The following is a 26,084-nucleotide window of genomic DNA, read 5'->3' on the forward strand; positions in this document are numbered from 1 at the left end:
AGGCGGGAGGTTGCGGCGTCCGCGCCGGGACGGCTCGGGAGGGGCATAGGGAAGGCGGAGGGAGCGCGGGGGCGCTGGGGTGGGGTGTTCCGGGACCCAGCGTTTTCGTGGTTCGAACGGCTGTTACTGAGGGGGTTCGGTTACGGCACCGCTTGAGCGATAGTTGGTTTCACCTTCATCTCACAAGGATCTTGGGAGGTTTTCCGGGAACGCCGAGGGGTTATTTCCTTATGTGTTACAGGTCCGTGGAAACTCATGGTGTAAAATGTGCTGGACAACTTTCGTAACTTGGATTTGTTAGTCTTAGCTATTAATCTCGCCAAATATGTTGCATGCGTTTTCAAACAGCAGCAAATTCTTGTAAGCGGTATTTCTAGAAGAAGTATCAGTAATTGCTGTATGCTGTCACCTCCATGTGTATTTATGAAATGCTTTACTTTTTAAATTTAGATTATGTGGATAAGCCGTTGGAAAAACCTTTAAAGCTGGTGCTTAAAGTTGGAGGAAGTGAAGTGACTGAACTTTCTGGGTCAGGGCATGATTCTAGTTACTATGATGACAGATCAGATCATGAGCGAGAACGTCATAAAGAAAAGAAGAAAAAAAAGAAAAAGAAGTCTGAGAAGGAGAAAGAAAAGCATCTAGATGATGAGGAAAGAAGAAGGAGAAAGGTGAGCTGTGATTTTTAGAGTTCAGACGTACCAGTCGTCTTCATGCTTGCTTATCAGATCTAGAACCTGGTGTAGAGTACCAGAACCTTTTTTTTAAGTCACTGTTGCAAGAAGCTTGTTGAGAGACTGCACTTCACAAATGTAGAAAATCCACGTGTATGTGTTGGTTTATTTCTCCCCTTTAAAAGACATATCCCAGTGATGAACAAAGTAAAAGTTTTTTTCTTGTAACTGCTTGGTTTTCTTATCAGTTTGCTTTGTCTGTAGGTATGAATGCTTCTGGTTTTAAGTTGGATGTTTTGTATTTCAGCCAGATCAGAAATATGTTTTGCTACCCTTTGAGGAGAGTATTTTCAACGTAATCTAGATTGCATTTCCATTCCTGAGATATGCCAAGATATTGGACGTTGAAATTGATATGTTTACTCAAAACAGCTTTCTGAAATCTGATCTGTTGAATACTGTGGTACAACAGTCTTGTTGGCTCTCTTTAGAATAACCTGCCTGTTAAGCTTTATGGCTTTGTTAGTAGCAACTGTGTGGTCACCTCAGTTGTCTGTCATGAGCCTTTAGGAGATAGATTGAAATCAGCAAGAAGGCATTGATGGTATGGTTACCTATACAATTTCATTTTAATACTGTTTCTTTTGTGTACTAATGATTCTCTGACCTCTCAGCTTTTAAAATTCTCTTCTGTCATGTAGTTTTACTATTCTCAAATGACAGTTTTTCAGTACTACTTTGTATGTGTGTATGGCTAACATCTATAATTTTGAATTGATTTATTTGTTAGGCTTGCATTACTTGAAAGTGATATACCTTGTAGGATCATTCAGAAGCTCTTGAATACAGGGCAGACAGTTGAAAATTTTCTTTGTACATTTTCAAATGTTTCAGTTTGAAGCATGGCTGGGAATTAAAATGTAGCAAAACAACTGTCTTTAATACAAGATCTTGCAGCATCAAATCAAATGATTTGTTTTGCCTTTGCTAAAGTGGGGGGGAGGGTGTTTGGATTTTTTTTTTTCCCAGAACTTCGTTATTAGTGCATGCAAAAGAAGCTAATGGATAGATAAGTAACAAAACTGTAGTATAAAAAAGGTTTATGAAAGTATTCTTTCCTGTGCAAACATGTACGACTGTAAGATTTTAGGAGTGACTCAGGCATGCCTTTGCTTTGAAGCTCAGGAAGAGATCATTAATTGCTACCACTGTTACAGAGCATTTCTTTTGGTTCTTTTGTAGGCTTCCTAAATTATCGAGTACTTTATTGATTCCTGTGTAATGCACCAAACAACAAAAGCACATTGATCAAAGCAGCGCTACAGACTGATGTTTACTGAATAGTAAATTCATTTCCTTTGTTCTCTGGTGTAGCTTATTATCATGCAATTTTACATATAAATAGCTTCAGAGTTTAACATTCAATTTGGTAAAAGTACAGTAACTAATAATAGAACAGTAGTATATTAAATACAAAGAAACAAAAGGTGAACAGTATGAGTTCTAATTGGAGAATAAAATTGAAAAAAGTGACAGTGAAAACGTGTGCACTATTGTTTAAACCATATTATGGCTCAGATATAGATTGAGTATTCCAAACAAAAAATCACAGTCTCTAACCTTTTAGTATATGGGATTGCACATTCCAAGTACATTCTTCTAAAATCTGTCATCTTCCTACTGGGCTAGGAAGAGAAAAAGAGGAAAAGGGAGAAAGAACAGTGTGACACTGAAGGAGAAACTGATGACTTTGATCCTGGGAAAAAAGTGGAGGTCGAGCCTCCTCCAGATCGTCCTGTCAGAGCATGCAGAACTCAGCCAGGTGAGCAGTGTGAAAAATCAGATGATCTTGGGTGTTTTTAAAAGCACGCACAACAAAGCTTTTGTCAAAGGTATCAAAATGTAAAATTTCCATGAGGATTTGCTGAAATCTAGAGACTTTTTTTCCAACTTTCTGCTGTCTGAAAAATCAATATTCCTCTTGGTGCCCCTGGGTTTAAGTAGGTTTGTTTTCGTCTGACTGAACTTGCCAAGGACATCTGTCTCTGGATCCTGTTACTTGGCAGAATAAAGGTAGTATAAAAGTGTTATTGTGCCTAGTGTTCCCCTAATTCCTTTTCCTCAGCAGTTCTTCAGTATTTACAGAACAGTGGCCAGACTGTCTGAAACTAAGTTTTGCTCAGTTCAAGGGAGAAAATCCTGTGGAGACCACTTAGCTGTTGTTACGGTCTTTTTTTATAATCTATGTGGGGGTTTAATTTTAATATCTCTATTTTCATCAAAAGTATGGCAGTAAGTTGTGATAGGGTGTCTCTAAAGACCGTATTTCCCTCAGTTTTCATTTACCAATCTTCAGTAATTCTCATCACCAGCAAAAGTACTTATCAATTGTGTGTGGTAACTTCTGTGTGTTTAATCCCGTCAGATTTTGCCATGCTTTCTCTATGTGTAGCCATTGCTTAGTAGTTAGAACTCAACATTATGCAATAGAAACTTTTACTTATAAGAATTTTCAAATACATCATGATCTCAGTACACATATGCCTGGAAATGGAACTTATTAGCAGAAAATTGGGTCTTTAGGAATATTTTTAGTCTTGTCTTGGAAACACTGTCGGTTGACTGGTCAAGTAGTTTATTGAGGAATTTTCTGGTTATGACTACATATTAAATTGAGGAATGGTATCCCTAAACAGTCAAGGTGACCTAATAGGGGTAACTGAAATTTTCTGGTCAAAGCTGTGTCTCTGGGTAGTCTGGAGCCTTGAAAAACTGACAAGCTGAAAACTGGTATCTGTATTGACAAGGCTTCGATTTTCATCTGCTTAGAAAATGTTGTTCGAAAGCATATAAATTATCTTACCTGTTCCAGTTAAGAAGGGAAATATCTCTTCTGTTATCATGATGAAGAGTTGGAGTTCTAATTCTAGATTTCAGCATGCTGCTTCTTTAGATTTTAAAACTTCACATTAAAGCCAGTCTCTCTGAAGTATGTGCATGGAACAGGTAATTAATGTGTAGTGTTTATTGTTTAATCTGTACAGGAAGTGAAATCGTAATCAGTAGGTCTGTTACCAGCAATTCTTTAATTATTTGTCACTCTTCTTTTTGATAAAAAAAGGTTCAGAGAAGCTAAGTTTGTGGGTGTTATGGTAAACAAGCCATTAAAATTGCACAAATAGCACGTTGTAAGAATGTGGATTTCCCAACTGCAGTGTTTGAGCAACCAAGTTTCACTTTTCTTTTCCTGTAAAAATAACAACACCTTGCTTTCACCTTCTTAATACATTTTCTTACAACTACTATACTTAACATTACATCTGATTTAATGTGATTAAAACTCAGTAAGTTGTAAAGGAGAAGAAATAGTTACCGTATGCTTAGAAATCTGAGGTGCTTCTGCTTTGAAATCCGTGTCACATTGACCTTCAGATCAGTACAAGCTGTACTTGTAGTTAAAATCTTGTCTGGTATTTATATTTTTAAATAAATAACTATACCTGTATTCTGTTTTATTGCATTTATGTCTGTTTCTGTCTCAAATACAGCTGAAAATGAGAGCACGCCAATCCAGCAATTACTGGAACATTTCCTTCGACAGCTTCAAAGGTATTAAGCATATTGTAACTACAGCTGTGTCGACAGTGTCTAATGCATATTTATGTGTGTTACTTTACAACTTCTTTTCCTGGTTTTCTGTTTGAAAACAGTACCTAATGCATGGCTGTAATATGTTTGGTAACATTTGCAACCATGTCAGACCTGGTAGTTGTTAAAGATTAAATGAAGAAAATATACAATTCTAGCTTTTGGCGGTGAGCTGTTTTGGGCAGAGGATATGTTGCCATTATAAATTTATTAAATATTAATGACTTAGGAATTAAAAAACAGTTATGAATTTTAATAGTTTAAAAGATTGAACTGTTCTCATGAAATTTTGTTTTATTCTGTGTCCTGTCAGATATCAAAGCACGTTTATACATGCTTACTTCATAAAACTTGATTTGGACAGGCTTTTTATTTTATTGTTTTCCATAAGATGTTAACCTCATGTTTAAAAAAAACCCAAACAACAAACCACAAAACAACAAACAAAATATTTCATTTTTCTTTTTTATTACATAGCAATAAGCTGAATTTGGAAATTCTAAACACTGTAGTTATTTTTAGAGGATCTCGTGAACAAGAAGAGTTGAAGAGGTTATTAGTGAAGCCAAAAGACCCATTTTGAGTGTAAATAAAGACACAGAAAGCATACAAGAAATGATTAAGTAATTCAAGAACTAGCTGAATCTCTTTCAAAAAGTCTACAAATGTGTAATCAGAATTCTCTCCTGTATCAGGAAATTTTTCAAATATGCTTCTGTTTTATGAGAGTGCTTTTAGTGTTTGTTTTTTTTTTTTAGTAATACTGTTCTTTTTATAGCATTATTGAGGTTTAAAAAGAATTATCATTTTGTTTGCTGATATAAATATAAATGTATTGTTTTTATTTTTAGGAAAGATCCTCATGGGTTTTTTGCTTTTCCAGTCACGGATGCCATTGCTCCTGGATATTCCATGATAATAAAGCACCCCATGGATTTTGGTACGATGAAGGAAAAAATTGCTGCGAATGAATACAAGTCAGTGACTGAATTCAAGGTGAATTGATAGAGATTTAGTTATTTCAGATCTCTTTAGTAAGAAACTGAAGATCCTTTTAACTGTAGAAGCCTTTCTGACAATTATTTTAATGTGCATTTTTTCATAACTGAGCACTTTCTATATTCCATGCGTTAGAATGGGTTTCTTGCTTTGTTTTTCACTGGGGAAGATGTGTCAGATTCTGCTACAAATTACTGTGGAAATTAAGAACATACTCTAAAGTTCTATGGAATTCATGCTGCTATATATAAGCATGAGTAAGACTATCACAAAGACTTAAGCGATTGAAGAACCTGGAGCTCCTTTCTTTTTTTTTCTAGACCTGGTTAGATTGATTAAAAGGCGATTTTGACATGTCTCCAGAAAACTGTGGGTATACTTGTCGTGGTATGGATATTTTGTATAAGATTCAGTAACAGCTATGTGCTTTTTATCTTTAATTATCCTATTTAACTTCATTTGGAATGGTCTTTTGGCAGAAACTTACTCGGCAAGTTTATTAGCAGCTTGCCTTAGCTATTTTGGGTATTGCTATTGCTGTAATACTTTTTTGGGTGCACTGTGGTTTTACAGAAAGTGCAGTAAGAAATCACAGAATCATAGAATGGTTTAGGTTGGAAAGGACCTTGAAGATAGATCATCGAGTTCCAACCTCCCTGCCATGGGCAGGGACACCTCCCACTAGACCAGGTTGCCCAAGGCCACATCCAGCCTGGCCTTGAACACCTCCAGGGATGGGGCCTCAACAACCTCTCTGGGCAACCTGTTCCAGTGCCTTACCACCCCTAAAGTGAAAAACTTCTTCCTAATGTTTAATCTTAACCTGCCCTCTTCCAGTTTAAAGCCATTCCCCCTCATCCTGTCACTACATGCCCTAGTAAAAAGTCCTTCCCCAGCTCTCCTGTAGGCCCCCTTTAGGTACTGGAAGGCTGCAATAAGATCTCCCCGGAGCCTTTTATTCTCCAGGGTGAAGACAGCCCCAACTCTCAGCCTCTCCTCATAGGAGAGGAATACCATCTTTTCATGGTATTGCCAGCTCCTGGAAGGAAAGGATTCTCTTTAACTGATTCATGAAGTTCTGTTAGCTGCCTTCAGTATTACTGTTTTCCAGAGGGCTGTTGATGTAACAGTAGACTTGGCAGAGAGCATTGGCAGGGTTTATTTCTTCTTGTGAAAAGCCCAGCAAGGTGAACAGGGAATGGCTTCTATTTCCCCTAGGTGCTTTGACAAAGATTGTTCTGTTTTCTTATGTATGCTTTATTTTTCAAAAAACGTATAGAGATTTATAGGAAATAGTAAAGAAGGCAAAAATGTCAGGAGGTCTGCATGGATGAACAAGTTGCTCCTGGACAATCTCAAACAGAAGAAGAAAGCCTACAGAGGGTGGAAACAAGGACAGGTAGCCTGGGAGGAATACAGAGAAGTTGTCTGAGCATCCAGGGATCAGGATAGGAAAACTAAAGCCCAGATAGAGGTAAATCTGGCCAAGGGCATCAAGGGCAACAAGAAAGCCTTCTACAGGTGTATCAGTGACAAAAGGAAGACTAGGGAAAATGTGCCTGACAAATTTGGTGGCCTTCTACGACAGTGTTATAACGTTGGTGGATAGGGGAAGAGCAACTGACATCATCTACCTGGACTTGTGCAAAGCGTCTGACACTGTTTCGCACAACATCCTGGTCTCTAAATTGGAGAGACATGGATTTGACCAATGGACCACTCGGTGGATAAGGAACGGGCTGGATGGTCGCACTCAAGGAGTTGTGGTTAACAGCTCAATGTTCAAGTGGTGACCAGTGACATTCTTCAGGGGTTGGTGTTGGGACTGGTGCTGTTTAACATCTTTGTTGGTGACATGGATGTTGGGATGGAGTGCACTCTCAGCAAGTTTGCCGACGACACCAAGCTGTGTGGTGCAGTCAACATGCTGGAGGGAAGGGATGCCATCCAGAGGGACCTGGACAGGCTTGAGAGGTGGGCCTGTGCAAACCTCATGAATTTCAACAAGGCCAAGTGCAAGGTCCTGCATGTGTGTTGAGGCAATCCCAAGCACAAATACAGGCTGGGCAGAGAATGGATTGAAAGCAGCCCTGAGGAGAAGGACTTGAAGGTGTTGGTTGATGAGAAGCTCAACATGAGCCAGCAATGTGCAATCGCAGCCCAGAAGGCCAACCGTATCATAGTCAGCAGGTTGAGGAAGGTGGCTCTGCCCCTCTACTCTACTCTTGTGAGATGCCACCTGGAGTACTCTGTCCAGTTCTGGAGCTCCCCAACATAAGAAGGACATAGACCTGCTGGAGTGAGTCCAGAGGAGGGCCCCAAAGATGATGAGAGGGCTGGAACACCTCTCCTATGAGAAGAGGCTGAGAGAGTTGAGGTTGTGCAGCCTGGAGAAGAGAAGGCTCTGGGAAGACATAGTAGCCTTCCAGTTTCTGAAGGGGGCCTACAAGAAGGCTGGAGAGGGATTTCTTACAAGGGCATGTAGTGATAGGACGAGAGGTTATGGCTTTAAACTGGAAGAGGGTAGATTTAGAATAGATATTAGGAAATAAAAAATTACTATGAGGGTGGTGAGGCACTGGAACAGATTGCCCAGGGAGGTTGTGGATGCCCCATCCCTGGAGGCTGGGCGGGGCTTTGAGCACCCTGGTCTAGTGGGAGGTATCCCTGCCCATGGCAGAGGCGTTAGAACTAAGTGATCTTTAAGGTTACTTCCAACGCTAACCATTCTGTGATTCTATGATTCATAATAGCATTGCTGTCAGCAGTGCCATCAGGTCTCTAAATTCAGTGGGCTTGCTAGATTGTCTTATTCAGCAACTTAAAAAAGGAAGTTTCAATGGGAGCTCCATAGCTCTATTTAGTTATAGGCAAGGTTGCAGTAGTGAAACTGGTGGGATAGCAACCTAAAAAAAAAAGATCACAGCATTGTTTAGACTGACAGATTTTTTTTTTGGTGAAGGACTTGGTTTCTGCTGATAGTGTGAGCAGCAATAAGTGGTTACTAGAAGTCTAAAAAGGAGGTTGGATATGAATGTACCTAATTATGCTTATGTCTTTGTAATACAGAAATGAAGTTTATAGGTTTTTGACCTCTAAAACAAGGTCTGCTCAAAGAGTAATCTTTCGTTTCTGATACACCTGTTAGAGGGAGCTGAGGCTAGTCACAAGCCAACAAATTATCTAAGAGTAGAGTCTGCAAGAAGCATTTGCTGCATATAGGAGAGGGGAAATTGTTGCAGAAAACTCATCAGTTTTGCTGCTGAAAAAAGTGTCTACTTCAAAGTTGGGCAAGCAAAAGATTGTTCTGTGTCCTTTTCTGCATCACTTCAAAGGGCATTACTAAGTGTATAGCTCACATGGGCTTCTTTATCTGCTCATAGTTTGGTCCTCCATGTCATGTCACCTTCTCAATTTGTTTTTGTGATGGTCTCGTTACATGAAGGCAGATGATTTAAATGCCATAGGAGGTCACAGACTACCAATTGTAACCCTGTTCGCTTACTTGCTTAGTATAGGCTTGGTGATAACTACTAAATGATTAGGGGAGCACTGCTTTAGCATTGCTGTATGGAAACAGGAAGTAAAACAATTTTTTATTTTCACAGAATCTGATCAGGATTGCAGTAGGGCAAGGTTAATTATTGTAAATGTTGGGTGTCAGAGAAAGTCTTCCTAAAGACTTGTGTGTCCAACCACAATAGTAACTTTCAAAAAATCTTTGTCTCAGCAGATCTGTTCACTGGTCTGTAAACTCAATGGATTAACTTTTCAAAAAGTACACCATTCTGTTTGCATACACTTTTGCATGTAATCAAGTCTTCATCAAATGTAGTGCACTCATGCACAAGAAAACATTTGGATTTGTGTCTACAGAATAAATGAAACCTAATTGCTTGAACAATTGTTTAAGTCCTGGAAAGTTATTAAGAGAGAAAAATACATTCTTAAATCAGGTGCCAGTTTAATTTGTTAGGATCCAATTTGTGAAGTGCTTGGAAAGACTATTGCATGATTGTTGGTTATTGATTTGCCAACTTCAGAATTTTTCAGAGGCATATATTGTCTTTTTAATTCAATGTTTCATAAAGCTTCTAATAATGCTTTCTATGTTTTGCTTTAGAGATCACTAGCATGTGACTAGAAAAAAGGCACCCTAAGAAAGCTTTTGCAATCTGCAGCAAATTTATTTGGTTCTGTTTACAGTGGAGTGTGTTGCACCTTTGTTTTGGGAACTTGCATCAGTAAAAAATACTTGAAATTATCTATGACATAACCATTCAAAGGAACACACAAAATCAGACTTGACTGTTCAGTTCTTTTGTTGCATTGGATGAGCATCTAGAAGGCTTTTTCTTATGCTCTGAAGTTTTCTTTTTTTTTTTTTGTATTTAGTGCAAGTGACCAAAGGATTGGTCAAATTACTAGAATTAAAATTATATGTAAGATATTTTGTATCTTTCTGATGTCATTGTATTTCTCAATTCAGTTCTGATTTAGAAGGTGGGAAAAACACCAAAAAGTACTTACCTTGGTGCCTCAGTCCTAACAAGTTCTCCATGTCTTCTGTTTGGTCTGTTTGCATGATGAGGAAATGTTACATTTGGCATTCAGGGAGAAGGTTGGGTTTTTTTATAACCAAAAAGCCAATTCCAAACAAAACTGAGCATCTTGAAGAAGCAAAAGGGGCTCAGACCTTTGCAATCCTGTGTTACCTTTTGGCTTGCGTTTACTCCATGACACTGCTGCTAAAATATTATTGTGTTCTTCACAGAGCTGCCATGATGAAATGGTACCTTCCAGTGACTTAACAAAGGAGTTCAAAATGTTAACAATTCTTTCATTTTGTATTTTACAGGCAGATTTTAAACTGATGTGTGATAATGCAATGACTTACAACAGACCAGATACTGTGTACTACAAGCTAGCCAAGAAGATACTGCACACAGGCTTTAAGATGATGAGCAAAGTAAGAGACCTATTAAAAACAAAAAGCAGAAACTCTTTGGGTTGGGTTTTTTTTTGGTCATACTTAGAAGGAACATAATTAATAACAATTATAAATGTTATTTCATCCATTTGTGATTAATTACAGCAGTGCCTGTTAGTGCTGCTATATTTAAGGACCTGATAGCATTCTTGTTACAACCACGCTCTTATTTCTCAACCTCATTGACACCACTGAAGTCTGTAGGATCTTCTTCCACTGGTCTTAGTGGAAGCAATTAAGATCCACACATGTAACACCCAACTGTAAAACATTGCTTCTGGTCAAAACTTTGAAAACAAGATCTTATTTAAGTTTTATTGCCACATAAACAAGAAAGCTTTTAGTTTTTGAAGGTGGTGGGTGCAGGGGAGGTTTCAGGCTTTTCACAGATGCGTGTGTGGAAACACACTTTCTACTCAGATACAGTTGTTGGCTTGTAAAATGAAGTTATTTTGGTCAGCTGCTGTGTGTGTGTGTGCGCGCGTGTGTGTGTGTTACAGTTATGGTAAGTTTTGTGTAAAATAGGCAGTTGTCTTTGCATATGCAGTTTTTTTGTTTGTTTGTTTCTCTCTTGATAGTTGGGCTGCAGAAATTCTGATGCCATGCTACCATGACCAAATCATGTTGCATCGCCATTGGAAACGAGGCATTAAGAACAAAATAAGGCCATGGCCATTCCCATCCCATCCCATTATCATAGCATCTTGGCTATGAGGGAAAGGTTAAGTCCCTGCCGCTCTGTCCTTTCTGATTCTAGGAACGGCTGTTAGCTTTGAAGCGCAGCATGTCGTTTATGCAGGACATGGATTTTTCTCAGCAGGCAGCTCTTTTGGGTGATGAAGACACAGCAGTTGAGGAACCTGTCCCTGAAGTTGTTCCTGTACAAGCAGAGACTACCAAGAAATCCAAAAAGCAAAATAAAGAAGTTATTAGGTAAAGGTTTTAATGGGCATGCTTACTGGTTTGTTGCAGCTTTTGTAATGTTAGACGGCAGCAAAGAACTGAGGAAAAAACCTCCTTTCAGCCTTTCTCCTTGTGGTCCGTAGGATAAATGGGCAATTTTATTTATTTATTTATTTATTTATAGAACTAGGTTAATAACTCAGTGATTCCCAACTTGAAACAAACAAGTCAAAAAAATGACTGCATATCCTTTTAAATGCTTACAGTTAACGTATATGTAGATATTGTTACCCTTCTTTGTATTATATAATGAGTGGTTTCTTCTCATGATGGTTTGAAATGTTATTTCATTTTTAACGTAGCCACAAATACCTTTTGCATTTTGTCTTTTATTTCTTTCGCCTTCCCCCCTCCCCCCCAAATGATTGACTGTATCAAAATCTAAACAGGATCTTTCTGGGAAGGCAAAGTGGCCCCAGATCATTAAATTATTTTATTTAACTTTAGTCTTATCTGGCAGGATATAGAGGTACAGGAGACTATTTCTGGAGCAGGTGATAACATCTTCCCAATGAAATTTTACTAAGCTACTTTGTAAAATATATTGCTAGTGCAATAGCTATCTTCCAGCTAATAGGCACCCCCATGTCACAGAACTAGATTTTATAGCTAAAATCTAGTTTTAGTCAGATTTAAGGGTTTTATTTTCTATTTTATGTTTTCAGCAGAAACTGTGACTTACAAGCAAATTATGTGTTTTAGTGTTCTTACATAGACGTCCTAGGATAGATGTTGAATTTAAATTTTAGACCAAACTAGAATTTTATGAAAAGAAAACAGTAACAGAGCATTACGAGTCATGTAGATATGTTCTGCAGGCTTTTTTTCTGAAACATTCAAAGTAAAAAAAAAAAGTTAAATGTGACTTGTTATTTCAAGTTCGTGCTCTCTCATTTTTTGTTAAAAGTGAATTTTTTTTTTAAAGTAAGTTCCAATCAGCGACTTGGTTTTTTTGTTACACTTCAAGCATTTTTGTAATCCTGCTTAATGTCTGGTGAAAGAAGTAGTATTTGGGTTTTGTAGTTGTTTTGTGGAAAAAGGGGACTGGAACATCTATCTTCAGAAATAATTTTAAACTGAGTAAATTTTTTGGCTGGAGCTATTCTAATGTCAGCATACAGAAACATATCTGTTGCTGTGTCGTGGAGAATAATCAAAGTGTAATTTGTGCTTTGTTTAAGAATTACCTGAAAGTACCTTTCTGTAAACAAGACTTGACTGGGGTGGGAGAGGTGTTTTGGTTTTTGTTTGGTTGCCTTTTTTAAGAGACATGATGATTTGGTTTGTATGGTGCTCAGAATAGTAGATTTTCTCCTCTGATTAATTCTTACATAAACTGTTACTTCACTTTTTGTGCTTATCTTCAAATACACTTAGCTAGCAGAGCAAGAAATTGAGACTGCCAAGCAATATAGTACTGCTTTGTCTTTAATATCTACCTTAGCATACAGTCCAGATAGTTAAAAATATCTGACCTTTAATTTTATCCTGATACCAGTTTCCTTGCAATTAATTGTGGTATAAATTTCCTGTTGTTTTCAATGTTTATGTAACTTTAGTAGTTAGAATTAATTTGTTTTTTCTAATTAACTCGACCTTTTAAACACTTGTATTTTGGCATCAGTAGGATAGGTATTATTCTTTTTGGTGTACAATACAACCTTTGGGGGAGAATCAAACGTAATGGCAGATACTTTTGCCTTCATATTTCACAGTTAAAAACAGAGAAAGAGCTGAAGTCAATGCTTGCAAAGCGTTAAAGCAGTTTAGACCTCTATACTGTAGTTTAAAAGTGACTTGATCACTTGGACCTCCTAATATCTAAGTAGTTTTTCAAAATTTTGTCCAGGATGTTGCAACCTTCTGAACATTCTCTCAAAATTCTTGTCCATTAAGTATTCTGTAGAGTGTGATAAAAAGTGCTAGTTGTTGAGGTGTTTCCTGCTGCATACACAATCTCTTAAACTTTCAATGAAACAAAAATCGTGTAACACATTTGTCTCATCATAGTATGATCCTGTGATCTTTTTATTGTCTTTAATAGCAAAACTTTCTTGTGTATCGGATCTGAATCTCTATACAGAGAGAAATTCTTAGCTAAGCAAATGGAAGAAGATACCCCAGGAGAGAGAAATGGATTTGGTGTGAGGAGATGCTCTACCCATTACCTAAGGTGTTTGGCCCTGGTGTCTAATGTCCATATAATGCCCTGAAAGATTTTGATGTACAACGTTTATTTTAAGTATATAATATAATGAGGACTGCCATATCCTACCGATACCTTCACACTTCCCCTTATAATACTACCTTTCTCTGATTTTATATAATGGCTAAGATATGTCCTGTTCCATTTTAGGTATGCTTATTTGTTATTTTTTAATTTATTTTTTTTTTTAATGAAAAGGGATCTACGGAAAGATAAATGTTAAATACTGTAATTTCAGTGAGAAGGAATGGTGTGATTGATACTGATTAGGAATACTGATTGCCAATATTAACAAACAGGAATTAAAAGACTCCCTGTTAGACTGGGAGTAGTGTCCTACTTTTACAAGCAACTAAATGACATAATCCTCATAAATGCAGCCTGTTTTTGTTTCTCAGATTAGACTTACAGAGTCTCCCTTCCCTCATCATGTAATCTTTTTTCTGCATCCTTCTATTTGGAAGTTGTGAAAATAGCATATTCGTGTGTGGGAGACTAAGGACACATACAACATTCACCTTTTATTAATGCAGTTTTAGTCCCAATCTCTGTTTTGTAATGCTTCCTTTATTTTCATCAAGGTACAGAAACAATTACATTTTTGAAGTTCAGTAGTTTGGTAGTTCTCAACTTCTGCTGCAAAACTTCAGTTTCATAATATGATTATAATTCCACTTAAATGCTGAAGTAGACTGACACTGGGAGAGGAATGGGTCTGATTGTTCTATTTAGCAAACCCAGAATTCAGCCCTTTGTTTTGTTTTAGCTTTTAATTTCTACAGCTGCTCCTCTTCTCTTTCTTAGTTGCATATTTGAACCTGAGGGCAATGCGTGCAGCCTGACAGATAGCACGGCTGAAGAACATGTCCTGGCACTAGTGGAACATGCAGCAGATGAAGCTCGGGACAGGATCAATCGATATCTACCCAACAGCAAGGTCTACTGCACAACAAAGTTCACAATTTCATTTTGTGTCTGACTATTGAATGCTTTGTTTCATCTTAGACACAGGCTTCAGTATTACTGTTTCTGACACACTAACATCTAGGATGTATGCTCTCTGAGGAATACCGATATGACTGTTGTCTATCATTTAGTTCCCACTGAAACCTATTGTAGGGTGTCCTGAATGGATCTCAAGTTGTATTTTGTGTTGAACATCTTTAGAAATTCACTTGCAGAAAACATTGTGATGTTGCTCAGTCTTGAATCTGTTTTCCTTAGTTGCAACCCTTACCATTGAAAGTGATTAAAATAGCATCACACTCTTCTTATTGTTGCAGCCTTAGAGAAAACGAACTTTGGCATAGGTTGAAGAGTGATTAGGATTCCCCCCACCCCCAACTCAAGCAATTACTTGATTTTTAAGTGTTAAATTGCTGCTTTCAATGAGAAGTTCAGAACCTTTTGTAGGCTTGTACCTCCAAGTAGTAGCTGTGAGCTATAGCACGTCTTTATGTGAATAAACATACAGGCAGCTTTCAGTGACTAGAAAAAGATAGCAATAATTTGTCCATGTTGGAATTTTGGACAGTGTTAACCACAGGTTTCATCATCCTGAATGTGATTCTGATACTGTTCCATGTGTTTGTTTTTTGTGCTGTTCCAAGAGTTAGAAGGAGAAGCTCAGTGATGCTGTTAGTGCAGTTTTCTCAGCACGATCTGTTCATGGGCTGTGCTTTTCTGAGCTATGTGATAGTGGTGGATTACTTCATGCTATGGTTGGAGTGAATGCTACAGGCGTACGTTGAGATACATTTACTCTGTTTCCCTTGCATCACGTGGAGTCTTATTACCGCTATTATACTTTGTCCTCATTTCTCATTCTATCACATACTCTAGTGACAACTACAATTGAAGAAATAATCAGGATGTTGCTACATCCCGCATTTTTCACCTATTTTTTTAACTGTTTCGGAAGAAACATGGGCTTTGAAGCATTGGCGGTAGCAGTTGTGTCTTCAAACTTAAATGTCTGTTTATTGGACAATGGCCCTTGTTATGCAGTCACCTTAGGCTCAACTGGGTTAGGAAGTAAAGCCTCAGCTGAAGAAGCTAAACCTTCTCCCACTGTTCCTGAGCAGTGGGAGAAGGTTTAGCTTCTGCGATATATTTCTGTTTCTTCGGATAATTAGAAGACTTGCTAGGATTGAAGGCTATTTGAAACCTCTGAAGAAAGAGTGGCTTTTAAAAAACCCTTTAAAGCTAATTCTGCTAATTGCTAGTTTTACTGAAAAGGCCTTTCGTGTTGATGCAGTCAGTTTTGCAGTGTTCAAGAAAGAGTCATTCTCGGTGTGCAGCTCTTAATTGTCTAGGCCGTTAATTGGCTAGATAAACCGCTACAGGGCCCACTGAATCTAGGTAATACTGGCACATTCTTAGAGTTCAGCTATTGTTAACTTTTGCCATCACTTGAAGGTATTGTTCCTGTTCATTTTCTTTCCAGCATTTGTCACCTTTCCAGCTTTGGCCTTATGTATGGAGAGAGTTTTAAACTTTTTAAGAGGGAGGGGAAGAAAAAAACAAAATAGGGGAGAGATTTATCGTTCAACTTACTTGGAAGTATTTACTAATATTTCTTTAGGGAGAGCATAGTTTTCATTTTCCATCTTCACTGAGAAGTTGCAGCCTTTTTGCAGGATTCACGTGTAGTCAGTTTCTGACATCAGCTTAGTTTGTTGCATCAATTCTGGCTCTATCTTTACAGACCCCAGTGTGTTCTATTGTCTTTTAGCATTGTATTTGTGTGTTCTGATTGGTCTGTCATAGAACCTCTTCCTCTTTAAGAATTTGATAGCGTGTTCATAAAAGTACTTCTAATTAGAGAAAGTTGTGGGTGAGATATGAAAAGAAGCAGTTCAGTCTAGATTTGAAAATAAACAGTGAGGTAGGTTGTGGATAGGAGTTACAGTTCTGCTTCTAAGAAAAAGTGTGTTCTAGGCTTGGCAGTCAGAAAGCCTGGCTCCATACTAATTATAATGGAATTGTTTTTGTCTTAGATGCAAACTTTAGATCTGATTTAGGAAGATGAATAAAGAGTTGTATATATGATGTGAACTTTTAATCCTAAGTCTTCTGTTTTGAAGCATTTGCTAGGCGGTGATAAATAGTTGTGACCCAAGATTCTCTGTATTAAAAAGGGAATTACCAGAGTGCAGGATTTGAATACAGCTAAAAATGCTTTTATAGTTTTCTGTGTAAGTAACTCCTTCTTTGAGTTTGGACTGTTTTGAATTATTGCTCCTGTATCTTTGTGGTTCTATCTACAGATTGGTTATCTGAAAAAAAATGGAGATGGAACTTTATTATTTAGTGTAGTAAATTCATCTGATCCAGAAGCAGAAGGTAAGTGCCATAATCTTTAAAGCAAATGTTTCTAATGTTGAATGTTCTAGCAGATTTTGAGGTCTTAACTTTACGTATAGATTCTCTGTAGTATAGATGAGGGTTTTTTTTAAAAGAAAAAAATACATTCCCCAAACCATTTTCCCCAAGATTTATATTTAGTATCTTCAATATAAGATGTTTCTCTTTGCCTTTCAAATTTTCTCTCTTCAGCTGCTCTGTTTTCCTAATGCTAACAGTAAGGTGGTAAAATACTATCTATTTATAAGTACTTATACATTGCTACAAATTTACAGAGAAAGTACCCTGTAGTGTTAAAATCTAATAGACAAAAAAAGGTGAATGAACGTGCTGTAATCTTATGTAAATGTGCAATCCAGAGATGCAAATACAGAATCACCTTTTACCTTTTTTTTTTTTCCTATTTTAAATTATTAGCTAAATTTCAGTTTTAAGTTAATTAGGTTTTGCTTAATTGTTTTTTCTTTAGTTCCCTGATTCTTTCTGTGGGTCTTTGTTTGTGTTACTACCATATATTATTTATATTATCTTATGCTTTCCACATAATTACCATTAGATTCCGTAAAAGCCAGAGACATTTAAAATAACTGGAAGTGTCCTAAATGTTGGGATTTTTTTTTGAGTTTAAAAACACATTCCAAATTATTTGAGCCATTTTAATTAAGCAGTTCTCAGAACTTTAGAAGAAAGAAATATTACTGTAGCCATAATGGTAACTATCTTAACAAGGTTCCTTACGGGGTGTCTGGGTTTCAATAGACAAGCTACCACTTGGTCAACATAAGAAATTGCTTCACTTCAAAATATCTGAATCTTGAATGTTTGTGAACCAGCTGGTAAAACTTTTTCAGATCCTGCTGTGTACTTTGAAAGTGAAATAACTAAGCAAGCCATCGATCTCATGAATAAGAGATGGAAATGTATTTACAGCCTGTATTTGAAATTTAAATGGAGAACCTGAATTACACTACCTATCCTTAATAAAAATGTGCCTATTAAAAGACATTTAGCCTTTATGGTAACTGCAGCTTTTTGAAATAGCAAAATCTAAATATTCAGCATAAATAAACTCTAAACATGAAATACTTTTCTAAAAATTATCTTATTTTAAATCTGATTATTAGAGGAAGAGACACACCCAGTGGATCTGAGTTCACTGTCAAGCAAATTATTACCTGGCTTCACTACGCTGGGCTTTAAAGATGAACGAAGAAATAAAGGTAAATGTTAAAGAACATGTTTTAACTTTGTGTTAATTAAGAGTTTGAGCAATTTCTTGATATGAAATAATTTCAGGTTATATCTGGCTCCAAATGAAAGCTCACTTGTTTTTTTGTATAATATATAATTATTGCTTTTACAGCAGAATGCATTTTAACTTTAACTTTTTCCTTATTAAACATAACTTAAGTAGGAGTTTATGGATTAATGTTTTGCCTTAGTGTTGTAGCCGCACTAGAAGCTTTCCAATAATGGTACTCCATTTTCTTTGAAGGAAATAATTTTTCCTGAGCAACTGTACTTAGAGTTGAGAAAAAAACTTATTGGTCATTTGCATTTTTGTATCCTATGACAAGGATTTCACAAACTGGATTTTTTTTCTAGTATTGACATAATTAATAGTTTCTAATCTGTTCTCCAGGAACTGACTGCCAGACAGCAGTGAAGTAGACACACACAAAAACCAGAAATATAAAAGGGGGCAGGGGATGAATCTTTTTTTGTGGGAGTGGGATGGTTAACTTAGTTCTTTTCCACTAGTATAAGTACATTTATTTATAGGGTTAAAATAGTTGCACTGATTCTGGAGTCTGGAAGTATCCTTAAGCTATTGCTCTTTATTTCAATTGGAGAAAAAAACCACACTGCACTTTCTGTATCTGTTTCAGAAAACAAATATTTTTTTTTTCTCCACTCCCCCTCCCTCCCCCAGTGATCTTTTACACTTGTGTTCATCATTTGTCATCTCTTGCTTCTACCTGTCTAGTAACCTTTCTTACAAGTGCTAGTACAGCACCGTCCATGCAAAACAACTCTATATTCCATGATTTGAAATCAGATGAAATGGAACTCCTGTACTCAGCATATGGTGATGAAACTGGGATACAGTGTGCCTTAAGGTAAGCGCTTCCTTATTAGGAGACCTGACTTCTCATAGCAATTTTATGAGAAGCAATTTAGATGAAATATCAACGAAGGAGCTTCCAAATCCTGTTATATTTTTTTTCTAAAATTTATTTAAAAAAAAAAAATCACTATAAAACTTGAAGCTGGCTTTCATCCTTGTTCGTGGCTTGTTTTTTGGTTTGGGGGGGTGTGTGGTTTTTTTTTTTCTCATTTTCACTTTTAAGTTACCCTATTTTATTGCGAGGCTGCTACAGATCTTGTTATGAGGGTCTTTGACCACAAGATATTACAGGCTGCTAAAGATACAGCATTTTGCTTTAAGCCCAGCACTAAGTAGGCTTAGATATGCAAATAATAGATTTCAGTGACTTTAAAACAGTGATGTTTTTTGAGGAGTTTCAAAACAGTTAAAGCTACTGGAAAAGGAAAATGCCACTTTTCATTAAATAGTCAATCTTGGAGGAAAAGAATTAATCACAGGCTTTTTTTCTTTCTTTGTTTTTTTTTTTAACCCACTACCCGTGACATTTTCAAGTGAAAATGTGCTGGTAGTTGTGAAAAATAAATTCGCACATACTTTTACTTACATGAAAAAAAAGAAAAAAAACCCCTATCTTGAAGGCCTTAATTGCTTTTCTGAAGAAGCATAAAAATAACAAGGAAAATGTAGGTGTAATGCAGCATAGTTGGGGAAAACCATATTATAAGTGGAAATATTTTTTAAGAAAGTAAACATTTTCTGTAATCCTTATATCTCTGTTCCTACTAGCTTACAAGAGTTTGTGAAGGACGCTGGGAATTACAGCAAGAAAATAGTAGATGATCTTCTGGACCAGATCACTAGTGGAGATCATTCTAAAACTATTTATCAGCTAAAGCAGGTATGTATGTCCTTGATGCACAGAAACATCACAAGTTCATCAAAACAAGAATGGACGTTTCTGTTATTGTATGAGATGCTTTGTTTTCCACTGTTAGTTTAAGCAGCGCAGGCTTAGCTGTTTACGCAGCCATACAGTGAACCAAATTAGAAACTGAATTAATCAGCAGAGAAGTAATCTTTTTCTTTTCTCAAGCTAGATCCGTTCTCCAATGTAGTTCACTACGTGACTGCAGAGATAAAGAGGTCGGGGGGCGCAACATAGCAGGGGGGAGAAGAGACCAACCAACTGAATGGTGTTTGGATGGCCCTGTCACTCAGTGTCATGACTTACATATCTGGTTCTGAGTTATTTTGCAACACTTTTGTTATGGACTTTTTTCCCTTAATTTTAATGCAAAATATTTTCCTTGTGGAAGGATTCATTATTTAGAACATTGAAATAATGTTAGACAACCTATCAATATCACTGTACAGGTATCTATTACCCAACAGTGCTAACTTTTAAATTCATGTAATATGTCTGAAGGAGAAACTTTTAACTGATTTCCAAAAGTACTTTACCTACGAGATTCATACTAGGACTGGAGAAGAGGTTTTTCTCAGAAGTGTGTATAATTCTAGTGGCAATGTTTGCATTCCCAAGACAAAATAGACCACTAGAAACTGCAAAATCTTGTTTCATGTTATCTTCACTCTGAAAACCACTCTTAATTTGAAATAATTATTTGTTTAAAATGATGACATTCTGAGTTATTTAAGAATAAAGAAAGGGAGGCAGTGTGGAGAATGGAAAGTGGTCAGACTTCCTGACATGGTGGAAATGGTTTTATGCTAAATCTCTGCAGACTTAAAAGTAGAAAAGGCTGGGTGATATTTGGGGAAAATGAGACAGTAGAATGAAGAATACAGAGGATTCTTCAGAAATTCCTGAGTATTTTTTTCCAGTTGCTACTGGAAAAAGATTGTATATGAAATGGGAAGAAATGTAAAGGATTAGTTAAAAAAATTTGAAAGTTCAAAACCAATATTTTGAATATTCTATGTCTAGAAACGTGTGTATACAACAGATTGAAATTAGCTTTAAAATAAAACATGTCTTTCCCTTTTTGCCACCTTGTTCTATGAATGTTGTTCCAAATGAGATTTTCTGAATACTTTTCAAATGGTCAATGGCTATTTATGGTTAGAAAAGCTCTTTAGTTGTGACATAATGTGGAGATGTACAGATTTTGTGCAATTTTTGTGCAAAATGTTTCAGTGATGATGTGCCGTGGTGTTTTATGTGTGAGTACTTTGTGTGGCTACATCTCAGCGAGAATTAATCTCTGAAAGTGCAACCTTAAATGATTTGGAATCAGAAGTTACTGAAGTAATGACTAAGATACTGCACTTGAATGGGGCAGAAGAAATAATGTAAGGGGACTCGAAGATTAGTTGAAATGCATAATACTAAAATATTTCAAAACAGTAACTGTTACATTATAATCGCATTACAGATACGTGAAAAAGTTAGCTGTCTCTAGCCTCATTTTGTGTGTGAAGTTTGAATATACTCGAAATTGTACAAGATAGGTCTTTCTCCTATGTTGAATAAAAGTAATTGGTAGTATTCTTTCTTTCCAGAGGCGAAACATCCCAGTAAAACCAGTCGATGAAGTTAAAGTAAGTTATGCTGATACTCAGTCTGGTGGGGTTTTTTTAACTGGAAAAAGTGTCTCAGCATTTAAAGCGGAGAAAGTGATGTTCTCTGGGCTTCCAACATTCAAATTCTCAATTTTGTTTAATGTGCATGTGTTCTGAATAATAATACAGAGAAGCTTGATAAGTGCAGTATATGGTAAAGAAGAGGCTGTTAAGTTAGTTCTAAAGCAGCTGTCATAAGGGGCTATCCTGGTTAGTTCTAAGTTGTTTACGTGAATATATACGGTCACCCATTAGAGAAGAGCTAGTCTTTATTTTGTTTGTAAAGGATCCATGTAAACATCACAAAACATAGTAGTGTTCTGTGGTAGCCTAGAATGTGGTTGTGATAAACCAGTGAATTATACAAACTAAGAGTGTTCTCAGGAGACATAAGTATAAGCTCTGAAATATTAAGATCTAAAATATGATTTGATTCTTTAGGTACTGCCAGTTCTCATAAAAGAAGAACAGAAGTTGCGTAATACCTGTCCAGATTCTTCCAAACAAATTATGGTAAAATGGTTTGTGTGTAAAAACAAACAAAAAAAACCCCAACAACGTGAACAACAAATGAGTGCAAGGATATGCGTGCTTTGAAGTAGAAAATTAAAATTACAGTATCTCGAATAAGCTTTCAGTACTTAACATGGAATCTCTGACACTCGGTCAATTTTAGTTAGTGGCATTGTTTGTCCTGTTCTGTATTCTCTACTTCAATTCAGCATACATAACTAAATCTCAGAAGCAGAAAGACCGCTTAGGAATCTGAAGGATACTTGATGAATACCGCTAATGAATATTTGAGGTTCAACCTGCTGTTAAAGTGGAAAAAAACCCAGTAGTAATTGTCAGTTTTACTGCATCCATTGAAAATGTCTTAGAAAGTGGGGGTAAATAATGCATATCTTATGCTTTCACAGCTACTAATCAAATCTTTCCTGAAGTGGTAAGGGTTTTATCTTGCAAATTATTTGTGGCAACAGAAGATATGGATTGTATTCCATGGCAATTCACATACAAATTGTATGGGTTACATTATAGCAACTAATAAAATTTATAGTTTTATAAATATTCCTTATGTTCTGTGGAAAAGTTTGTATTTCTGTAGAAGGTGACTGGTTAAGTTAATTTATGAAAATGCTAATTTTCATTTTCATATTTCTAAAAGATAATACCTGGTTGTGTATTTTCCTGCATGTCTTATTCCTCCTGCTGGAATAGGCAACCTCAGAGAATGCTGTTAGAATGTGTTTTGAAGCTTAATGACTTTTACTTAGATCTTAGTTTTTGTCATTACATATCAGTATTGCAACGGGTATGGAAAAACGAAATTGTTGTAGTGCAGGCAGTATTACATTATCCAAATGTATAGAAAAAATACTTCAGAGACAAGTTTCAGCTGATAGTGTGTATAGGGAGGCCTACCTGACTAGTTTAATTAGTCGCATACTACAAATGTTAATAAATCCAGTGTTGCATTGAGAATGTGAGGGAAAAGGGGATCTGGGAGTGGTTCATGAATGGGGTGTATTGATAATGCTTCCCCTTGCCAGGGTTCTGCTGTGGGACAGGCATGAGTTGGGCATGTAACTGAGTCCCAGAGGATTCAGTAATGTTGGTTTCAACAGTCCTGGATGATGAGATAAAAGATACTTAGAGTACCCTGCAGATCCCGTGCCAGTCATACGATTGGTCTGTCCTGAAACCATGTTTGAGCTGCGAGTTGCAGGTTAGCCAAGATGGTTATGGATGCTCCAGTCTTAAGTGTTGTGGTGCACGCTTTTGAGAATATGAATTCATGTGTTTACCTTAAACATTAAAAAGTTATTTTGACGGCTTGTCACTATTGCTAGTCTTTCTGTTTCTTGTATTTTAATAGGTTGGAGAATCTGCTGGAGACACTAACGCTTCTGACTTGGACTTTCTCTCTATGAAACCATATTCAGATGTATCTCTTGATATTTCTATGTTAAGTTCTTTAGGTAAGTAATTAACTACAAGCCATCAACTATTGTTTAGCCGTACTATTTAGGCAAAATATTAGCTGGATTTGCTAAGAATAAAAAAGTGTTCAAAAAGTAGTAATAAGTCTAGATTTGATGTAGGTAAAAGTCTAGGGCAAGTACAACATAAACGAAACCTTGGTCTGTTTTCCCTTTGAGACACCCATGTGTTAGCCAAGCTAACTTTTCTTGTACCACTGAAGAAACCAAAGAATATGTACCTCACAATTTTGATGGCTTTGTTTGTTTTTTATGTGTTCATAGTAACATACATTTTAAGAATCAGTGTGGAGCTTTAGCTCAGAAATATTACTGCTTCATATGCTGTCTTTTGAAATAACTGGGGAAGTAGGTAAGTATGTGAAGCTCAATCATATCACCACTTGGAATGTCCCAAAACTTTTAATTCAGAATGTGAAAGATGCCAAAGTATTTATTGTAAAGCATAACCAAGGTAATTGAAAGCTTAAAGCAAAAAAAAAAAAAAAAGAAAAAAAAGATTTCTGCAGATTAGTCCCTTAGATGTAGTATTCTTTGAAAAGCAATTGTAAGCTCTGATTAGGCTGTCACACATTCATTTTATAGCAGTTCAGTAAAAAATGAATAAATATCTTTTTTATAGATAATGTTTAGACATATGAGCCGTACTATGAATTTCTGGCTCCATTGAAAGCTGCTTATATTTTTCTTTGATCTTTCTGTAAATTATCATACTTCTGGATTATTTAGCTTCCAGAGAGAGCTTATGGCATTATTTCTTAACGTAATTCTTGCAAAATTAGCAAGGTCTGCAGTGAAGATGACTCAGAGAGAAGGGAAGGAGTTTGTTTTCCTGTTCAAAGTTGAGGTAAATTTTTTTAAGTCTTCAGATGAAAGAGCAGCGTATGTTGGCACATACTTCCAGTTCTTTCTAATTTCACAATTTTATTTGGCTTGCTATAAAATCAGTGTAGCTGGAGAAGACACTGTTCTTAAAACCTTCTGTGTTGGGGATGTCTTCACTGCCATAAATAACATGTTCTATTTTAATGGTATTTTAAGTTAGATATTGAAGTAATCTTTTTAGTGACTTCCTCTTTGCTGCAAACTAAATGCATTATTTCATGTCTGGAGTTTAACAGATGAGGAAGACAAATTAAGTTCTTACAGCCATTTAAATACTGGGGGTTCAGTTCAGTTTCAACCATTTCCCATGGCACTCTCCTTCATCCTCCAATATCGCCAAATGCATTTCAACATGTATTTCTTGAAACTGAAAACAGATCTGGAGCTGTTGCCTTTTAGAAGCGCAAAGAAGAATGTAAGGTGGAGGTCTTTTGTGTGATAGATAACACTTGTAATTTATTCCACAATTTTTTTATAGTGACTTGGTAAGTCATGAGTCAATCTGCATGTGCTAATTATGGTTTTTGGTTGGTAACTGGTGGCCCTTAGGGAAAGTGAAGAAGGAGCTCGATCATGACGATAACCATTTACATCTGGATGAAACAACTAAGCTGTTGCAGGACCTTCATGAAGCTCAGGCTGACAGAGTGGGATCCCGGCCATCATCCAATTTGAGTTCTCTCTCCAATACATCTGAAAGAGACCAACATCATCTTGGTAAAGTTACCTGTGTCACAGAAGTTGCAGTACTTCTGCTCGAATGGAAACTGGTTAAAACTTACATTTTAATTTACATAAATCTTTGCATGAAACTGCTCTGATGAAACAGTGTGCTCGCTACAGGATCATGTTTTAGTTTTTAAATGTGCATGCTAAAGGTAACTAAAAAGACATACTTTTGACCTGTGGAATTAAGGACACTAATTGTAGCTACTTATTTTTTGATTAGGCATGATTGAAGTAATTGTGAAAGAAATTGATACTGACTGGCAAATCCCTATATGCACTTGCACTTTATGCTTTTAGAAATACTAAGCAGTATTTAATGTTTATTTTACTTTGGCGTAGTTGTATGCAGTGAGTAACAGGTGGGATTCTACAATAGCCTTCCATTGTCACATGTAAAATTCAGTGATAAGACAGGATGATAGGGTAGCATATCACTTAATAATTTGGTGCCTTTTCTAAAAAGGTAGGAGATGTTGGTTGGATGATAGTCGCATTTTGTGTAATTTTTCGACTCAGAGTAATTGAATAATGGCTGCTTTTTCAAAAAGTATCTAAACTACTGAAGAATCTTGTAACTTCTGGCAGGGGGGTTGGAACTCGATGATCTTCAAGGTCCTTTCCAACCTAAACCATTCTATGATTCTTTTTCAAAATTTCCTGTTTAAATATCATTTAAACATGTCTGTCTTGCTTTGAAAGTTGAGAAAAACTTGTGAAATAACCATGCTGTTTATGTACATAAATATCTCTTCATTATTTTTCTGTACTTCTAAAGGTTTTGATTATTTTTTTTTTCCATATTCTACAGGAAGCCCTTCTCATCTGAGTGTTGGAGAACAGCAAGACATGGTTCACGATCCCTATGAATTCCTTCAGTCTCCAGAAACCTCAAATGCCACTACTAACTAACCTGACGTGTACTATATAT

The 26,084-nt window shown here is 36.5% G+C and overlaps 1 protein-coding gene across 1 annotated transcript in view; it reads left to right on the forward strand.

Moving 5' to 3' along the window:
* BRD9 (bromodomain containing 9) overlaps window positions 1-26,084 on the forward strand; it is a 26,893-nt gene extending 809 nt beyond the window's left edge. Inside the window, exons 2-18 of the mRNA XM_009895012.1 lie at window positions 3-162; window positions 451-671; window positions 2,364-2,496; window positions 4,223-4,283; window positions 5,174-5,318; window positions 10,180-10,290; window positions 11,069-11,244; window positions 14,285-14,417; window positions 16,750-16,825; window positions 17,971-18,066; window positions 18,834-18,966; window positions 19,743-19,854; window positions 21,480-21,518; window positions 21,981-22,052; window positions 23,419-23,521; window positions 24,977-25,144; window positions 25,965-26,084. Coding sequence (XP_009893314.1) covers window positions 3-162; window positions 451-671; window positions 2,364-2,496; window positions 4,223-4,283; window positions 5,174-5,318; window positions 10,180-10,290; window positions 11,069-11,244; window positions 14,285-14,417; window positions 16,750-16,825; window positions 17,971-18,066; window positions 18,834-18,966; window positions 19,743-19,854; window positions 21,480-21,518; window positions 21,981-22,052; window positions 23,419-23,521; window positions 24,977-25,144; window positions 25,965-26,065 — 2,040 coding nt within the window. The 3' untranslated portion in view covers window positions 26,066-26,084. The remainder of the gene's footprint in view (window positions 1-2; window positions 163-450; window positions 672-2,363; window positions 2,497-4,222; window positions 4,284-5,173; window positions 5,319-10,179; window positions 10,291-11,068; window positions 11,245-14,284; window positions 14,418-16,749; window positions 16,826-17,970; window positions 18,067-18,833; window positions 18,967-19,742; window positions 19,855-21,479; window positions 21,519-21,980; window positions 22,053-23,418; window positions 23,522-24,976; window positions 25,145-25,964) is intronic.

This window comes from Charadrius vociferus, unplaced genomic scaffold, assembly GCF_000708025.1.
Source record: "Charadrius vociferus isolate BGI_N301 unplaced genomic scaffold, ASM70802v2 scaffold51, whole genome shotgun sequence".
NCBI lineage: Eukaryota > Metazoa > Chordata > Aves > Charadriiformes > Charadriidae > Charadrius > Charadrius vociferus.